At 32.0% G+C, this 7,869-nt stretch overlaps 1 protein-coding gene across 1 annotated transcript; it reads right to left on the bottom strand.

Moving 5' to 3' along the window:
- Nucleotides 1-5,225: 5,225 nt before the first annotated feature.
- LOC106333371 (transcription repressor OFP2-like) lies at nucleotides 5,226-6,327 on the bottom strand. Its single transcript, XM_013771826.1, has one exon. The coding sequence runs from the start codon at nucleotides 6,290-6,292 to the stop codon at nucleotides 5,363-5,365; it is 930 nt and encodes a 309-aa protein (XP_013627280.1). The 5' UTR covers nucleotides 6,293-6,327; the 3' UTR covers nucleotides 5,226-5,362.
- Nucleotides 6,328-7,869: the final 1,542 nt, after the last annotated feature.

Below are 7,869 nucleotides of genomic sequence, written 5' to 3'. Positions count from 1 at the left end.
AAAAAAAAAAAAAAAAAAAAAAAAAGTGACGAAGGAGAAAAAAGCAGTATTATATAAATACACATCTTTTTATCGTAGCAGTTAATATAAATAGTTAAATACACATCTTTTATGGTTAGTTTCTTAAATTATGTTGTTGTTATAGTCATTGAATCTATTTTCTCTTATAATATAGTCGTGCATATGAAAACCTTTAAAGTAATTAATGATTCTAAGTTTCAAAAACAAAATAATAACTAATGATTACATACAATTACATAAATATATTTATCTTTTGTAACTGTTCAGAGACAAATTTATACTTAAATCGTGTTTGACCATTAAAAAATATGTGATCTATGAAATAGTACTTTTTTGGTATCAAGTGAATATCGATACTAAATCACAAGTCTGAAGAGGAAATAAGAGCCCAAAAACGATAACGTGGAGAAGTTACAATTTTGTTACAAACGAGTAACTTTATCAAATAAGTGGGGTAACAGTGGAATGCTCTACGTTTAGCTATTGAAACAAAATGGAATTTTGTGGTACGGTGCCTATCAGATCCATTCCACTCAGAAAATTATAAGCGTATTAGATATACAAGTGAGCAAATATCTGTAATTTTTTTTAAGCTCTATTATCAATTTGATCAGATTCGGATATCCGTAACTCTATAAAACAAATTAAATATTAATATGTAATATCCATCAAATCACAAGCCGGAAAAAGACCCCAGAAACGATAACATGGAGAAATTACAGTTTTGTTACAAACGAGTAACTTTATCAAATAAGAGCATCTCCAATCCACCTATATATTTGATGAGAGAGTTACGTGTAAGGTTACTTTTTTTTGTTTCATTACATGCTTACACACTTTACACCTGAGGTGTACTTTGTGCGTTGCTTTAGTTTTTTCTTTTCTCATAATGCCCTTAATTCAGACGAGATGAGATTTATGATTAAGTTAAAAGGGAAAAAGTACATGAAACATTAGGATATGTTAGAAACCGTTAGATTAAAGTATTTTGAAAACAATCTGACGGCCCGTTTAAAACAAGTACGATTCTACTAAAAGCGATAACGTAGATCTAATAATTGTTTGATCTTATTTTCTCCTGGTTGGGGAGTAATGTGGTTGGAGGAATCATGGTCAAAGATAGAGTCATGGTCATCATTTTGTGGACATTACAAATGTTTTGGAGATTTGGCTGTTTAGCACTTAATGTGGTCTACACTAGAAGTAGGAAAAGATAATTTAAAGGTTACAGACGTGTGGTCAGGTTTGTATGAAATCAAGTTTGTATGAAAAGAGTGTGGTCAAGTGTGTGTGTTCAGTGGTCATGTTTGTGTGGTCAAAAACAGTCTATCGTATTGTGGTCAAGTGTGTGTGTTCAGTGGTCATGTTCGTGTGGTCAAAAACAGTCTATCGTAATCAGTTAGAGGCAGGAAGTGATGGATGCGGCTGTGTGAAGATCCACCGGTAACCAGACAACATAAAATTTGGCCAATAAGGGTAGGTTGATTTAGGGTTTGTAAACAAATATCAAAGGAGTTGAAGAAAAAAAAATAAGTTGTGAAAGTTGAAACTTTTCATTGTCGATCGGCCGGGAGAGAGAGATGCAAAATTGTTTTTCTTCGTCTTGTCGTTTATGAATCACTAAACAAAGATAATTGAGATCTGAGAGTTGTAGAGTGTCCAGAGTTATAAAGACGGCCATTTCATTGAAATCCCGGCCATTAAAATCATTTACTACTTTTGATGAGTCCAAATAAATAAGAATTTAACTAAAATTGTGTTCTGGAGTGGGACGTTAACGTTGAAGTCGCCGACATGATGAAAATCTTGCAGTAGTGAAGAAGAAGAGTGGGGTAGAAGAAGATGAGTTTAGCAGCGATAATTTTTTAGATGTTAGTTTTTAGGTTTGCTTAGCCACAAGGGTATTTTAGATAAATTGCAAGAGAAAAGTACTCCACCAGCACAAAGTATGTGTAAATGTAAATGGAGAAGATAAAAGTATGTCTAAGTGTAATTTTTTCATATTTGATCCTATTTTATTTTATTTTTTTAAATAGAGATTGCTATTTTCACCTCTATATTTAGAGGAAGAAATAGCATTCCTCTATAATAGAGGCATACTTTTTTATTTACAAAATGATCCTTTAACTTTTTACTTAAACAATTATAACCAAAATAAATATTTTTTACTGAAAATTTACTGTTTATATAAATATATAATCATACTTTTTATTTACATGATAATTTCTATAAAAATATTCAGTGTAAATAATATCATAATTTTATGAATGTTACACTAAATTGGGTTGGTTTTCAATTTTCACAAATAAAAGGTACTATTTGTAAAATTAAAAAAAAATATATATCAAGAATATTCATTTTTAAAGGAAGAAATAGAGGAATACATTGGAGACAAACTCATCTCTATCATAGAGTTTTTCTATTTTATAGGAAAAAATAGGGAAATACATCGGAGATGGTATAAGCTTAGCTATCGAAACAAAGTGGAATTGTGTAGAACTGTGCCTATCGGATCCTTTCCACTCTTGTTTAGAAAATTATAAGGGTACTGGATATACAAGTGAGCACATATCTGTAAAATTTTATTAGATCAATTATCTGACTTGATCAAATTCGGATATTCATAACTTTATGAAAATAACTAAATATTAATATGCAATATCCATTAAAAATCAAATGATAAATATTTAAAATTTAAAATACATATATATGATCCACCACATATATACACAAATATATAGAATTATATATATAGTTAGTAACATAATGCCGATATTGGTAATTTATTAATTACAATTCTTTAAATATATAAGTTGGTACTTGCATATTTTTTCTTTACAATAGTTATTATTTACCTATACATTTTATAATATTTCTATTAACTAAGTTCAGTATTTACTTAGTACAGTTATAAAAATTTGCAAATTTTTATTTTTATGATAAATAATTTTGTTTTCACTTTAAATGAAAATTACATTTTAATGCCAAATATAGAGTTTTTTTAAAAAGGAATTGTTATTTATTTATTTTTATGAATCAGATATTCTGTCTAAAATACATACTTTACTGGATATCCGAATACTTTCAAAAAAATCGGATATCTGATGAGGACTTACCCTAGTATTAGATTGTATCTAGGTCTATACATAATATCTGGACCTAGAGAACCAAACATAAACCGATCGGAAAATTCAGTTTCGATCAGATTCAGGTCAAAAGATTAATCGAACAAAATGCTTATATATATCAGGGATCTGGTCGATTTGGGAAATAACCAAACAAACTATTGATTTAGAATCCTTTGATAGGGTGTGTCCGTTCTTAACCGCATACATTTTCATTTACAAAAATGTGAACGGGATAAATGATTTTATCATTTTTAATGTTTAAGCCTTGAGCATAAGATAATACCAAACTGAAATATCTGTTCTTTTGATCCACACAGCAATCTCAACGACATTCATTCCAAGTCTCCACATTAAAATGTTTTATAAAACATCTTAACCTTTTTAAGAAATTTGAAAACCCGAATATGAGTCTTACAAAAAAAACTTTAAAAAGAACATATCTCTGAAAGGGTTGGCACTACACCAAGAATTCTACTTTTGCATTCAAACGTACTTGTAAAAATGAGGGGTAAATAACTTAGACCACTCAGTGATGGCAGATCTTAGGGATACACATACTCAATTCAAACCACACAGCATAATAAACACATATCATAAACTAATATCATCTAACATACATCAAACCGTACTCTCTAGACTCTCTAATTTACGCGTGGCACATACCCCATGCATTGTCCACGTTGTGGTCCTACGTCACTGTCAGCCAACCGCCCATCCATCCCATGAATATCCAGTCATTTATGCCTAGACCCGGCATTACACTCACTAATTTCATCACACACACGACTCATCTTTGCTATGGGCGCACTACCAACACTTGCCACCATCATTCGTTATTATCACAAAAACTATTAACTTTAAAGAACTTATCACATTCTAGATGTTTTTAGTCACATCAACACAATCAACAATCAATCAGAGAGCAACATTAACAAATAACTAATACCCCGAAGCATTACAGTATAAAGAAAAGAAGTCCAAAACTGGTGTTCACTTTTTTTGTCTAACTTGACGACACATAACCACATGTTTGCACTCCCACAACCAGCAAAAGATGAAAAAAAAGAATAAAAATCAAATCTGTCAAATCCTGTGACAAACTGTTGAAAGGAGAAAAGAGGAGAAGAAGATCGAAGGCTTGAAGCCTTACCTTACGGTTGTTGATGAATCTGACGACAAGCAGCGGATTTGAGGAAACAACGGTTTGGATTTCTCAGATGATGGCTAGGATTTTGAGATGGGGGTTAACGGCGATTGACGACGACGGGAAGACTGAATCCGGAAGTGGCTGACGGCAGAGGCGGTGGTGTGCCAGAGACAGAGCGACGGCAAAGGCTCGAGAGAGTTTTGCTGTGTGTTTACTTTGTGTTTTCAACACAAAGAAAACCCTATAATTTTAATCTATTCTAGATTTTCTGTAAATTTTAAGTATCCTCTAAGATTGGACTGAGGGTGTTACATTAACATTTGAATACTTATATGCTCACTAATCGAGAAAATTCACTAAACCGTATCGTATTCACATGTCTTTTGCTGCAATTTCATAAGCCAAACAGAGGTATGAAATGGGGTTTGCACAGTGGTCCTCTTTTTCTTCTTCCTTCTTCTTCACAAAGAAGAAAAATAAAGTAAACCTTAAAGATTAAATCTCATCTCTGTTTCATTCTTCTTTAGTTAAATCTCATTTTATGTGTCATTGGTCCTCTGCTCTCTATCTCCAGCGATCATGCGTTTCATATTCATTCCGTACTTGTTGTGTTTCAAACTGTTCATGTCTCTTCACTGTAGGCCTTTCTGGTTTTGTTGAAGCTTTTTTTACCGCCATATTTAACTTTGTAATTTCAAAATATTCAAAGGATATATCCTTAAATTCTAAGACAAGAATATGTCATAATCTTGAAGCAACTTTCTTGAGTACAGTAACTCTGATTATATGTCATAATCACAGAAAAAGACAAGAATATGCTTAGTGATCAATTCTGCCTTAAGTCTTATCAGTGCTCCCACGCTCTTATTAGTGATCATCTTTGAATTAAAACGACAAATATGATAACTATTTTTATTATTTGTTTCCATTAATTAGAAAGAAGTAAAGAAAATCTCCACAGTTCCATCTAACCTCTTAATGAACATCAACAACAACTAGAATTTTTACAAGACAGAATGATACTAATACTAAACGCTAACTTACATGATATTAAGAGGAGGGGTTTTTACTTTGTTTTTGCAAATTGACGCCAGATTTGCTCAAAAACGTGGATGATAAGATCATGATACTCCTTTGGATTCAAGGAAAGGTAACAAGCAAGAAGATCCTCCAAGTCTTTTGAATCTCTTATGTTGTTCTCTTCTATCATCTCCACCATCGATTCTCTGAAATCTTTCTTTGGATCAACGGAACGTTTCACCACTGCAAAACTCTCAAGAACAACTTGTTTGCTCTCTGATCTCGACGTGCTTCTACGCGTACCTGAGAGTTGAATTCTTGGTGAAGTTACTCTTCTGAGGTTTATTCCTGAAGACGATTTTCTTCCACTGGAAACTTGATTTTGGTATCTCTTCTCTGCTCTGCATTCATCATATTCTTTCTCTTTATTAATCTTCACAGAAAGATGGCCTCTTATCGGTCTCTTGATTAGGTTACTTGCGGGACAAGTTTTCTCTGTGGAATGAGACGCTTTGACCTTGTACTTGGTGAAAGCCTTATCCTTCCTGTCGATCTTGAAGTTGGAAGGATCAACGGATTCACCATCCTCCTTTCCGTAGAAACTAAATAAAAAATACTCAGGGGAGCTTTCAAGAGCTGGAAACAAGCTCTGAGTGGAACCTAGAGATGCAAAAGGAGGAGTGATTGGTTTAAGAGATGGCTTGTAAAGTGTCTTTCTCTTACTCATCCTTTTTGTGTAAAGAGAGTTTCTTGGTGAGTTACGGTGAGGACTGTTTGGTACTAAGCTGTTGGAAAAACGAAAGGTTGAAGAGTGATGAAGAAGAGGAGAATCTGAGGAGGGTTTCTTCTTATTACAAGTGTTTGAGGAACAAGAAGAAGGTTTGTGTTTGGGTTTAGACTGCTTAGTCATGTCTTTGAGCTTGTGCAGCCATGCATTTGGGATCATATCTGAAATTTTGAACTTGTAATTTCCCATTGAATCTCTCACTCTTCACAAGATTTCTTTCTTAAACTCTGTTTTGTTTCCTTATATAAAGAAAAACAGAAGGAAGCAGAATCTCTATGTGACAGGTAAAAAAGAAGCTAAGATTTTTACCAAAAAAAGAAGCTAAGATTGGAATGTATGGGACCCCTATTTCAGAAAAAAAAAAGCTTAAAGAATGACTTTTGTTTGAATCATCATCGCCAGCATCAGCATGAACTACTTGAGACATCACATTTTCATACGCTTTACTTCATTTAGGATTTATTTGAATAAAGTAATGTGGAATATTGCGGAATGGTTGATTCAGGACGGGTAAAATTGGATACAAAAATACAATTGATTTAATTTTTAATGCAAAATTATATTATAGAATAGAATAGAATAAAGAATATTCATCAGTCATCAATCAGTTGATTAGTTAGAAGAACTATGTAAATCTGAATTAACGGAGAGCATTTTTTATTTATTGATTGAACAATATAACTGAAAGGATAACTACTGAGTTATAAGAAAAGTAGCAAATGAACAAAAATTATCGATTAAAATTAGCTTTTGATTTATATATTTGTTCTGATCACATTAATTTGTTTTGATTTTAGTGATTACTATATTATATTTATTGTTTATACAAATTTATAATTTAATTTTACAAAAACAAAGATTAAAAGAAAAAATGTCTATGGAAACCAACGTTAGTGTTGCCCAAAAAACGTAACAAGTCCATTTATATATTTTGGAACAAAAATCAGTTTTAGGGATAATCCATTAAAAAGTTGTGTGTAAGTTATTATGACCAGATGGCAATGGCATAAAAGAAAGAGCAGCTTTCTTGTTCCTCTTCTAAATAAGCTTTAATATCGATACGCCTAACGCCTTTGTTCAAAAGAAAGAAGCCTTTCGACTAAAAACGTTCGCACCATTTGCAGCTTTAGTCCTAAATAATAAAAAAAATCAAAAGTATAATACAAACAAAAAAACATTTAGCTAAAACTCGTACAAATGTGAAATTGTGAATCTATCTTGGTTACTTAGTACACATAGTAATCATGAAATTGTATACTTTCATTTCGATGCTTCTTTAAATTTGGTAAAATCTAAATGGTTATCTTATGTACGTCTAAATAGTTTAGTATTGATCTTATGTCGAATTTTTATAATTATATTTTAGGTGCTACAAGTGTGCAAATGATGAGATTAGGATAATCAACGTTTTCCTTTTTTTCATTTGAATATCTTTGAATGTTTGAATAAAATAGGAGAAGCTTTTGAGTCGTAATGATGATTTTGAGAAACAATAGGTCCAGTATGTCCACTAACGCCGACCACTTCGAGGGACACCATTTTCTCTTTACATCATTCCCTTTCCAAATCAAAACTTTTGTCAACTATTTCTATTTCCTTTATAAATTGAATATATTCCATAGTTACATAAATATGCACAAGTGAATAGAGAGGCATGAATCTGAAACAACAACTGAATTAGACATATATATTGGTGGTGATTGCTTTAACAAGCCAGAATCTATGAAATGGATTCAACATCAAAAATATGTGCAACATATTTCTAG

This window comes from Brassica oleracea, chromosome C3, assembly GCF_000695525.1.
Source record: "Brassica oleracea var. oleracea cultivar TO1000 chromosome C3, BOL, whole genome shotgun sequence".
NCBI lineage: Eukaryota > Viridiplantae > Streptophyta > Magnoliopsida > Brassicales > Brassicaceae > Brassica > Brassica oleracea.
The sequence above is the reverse complement of the archived record's forward strand: the minus strand, read 5'-3'. Positions and strand labels throughout refer to the sequence as shown.

Bases quoted from the DNA above. Each gene is read 5' to 3' on its own strand.
- LOC106333371 (XM_013771826.1), bottom strand. From the start codon at position 6,292: ATGGGAAATTACAAGTTCAAAATTTCAGATATGATCCCAAATGCATGG.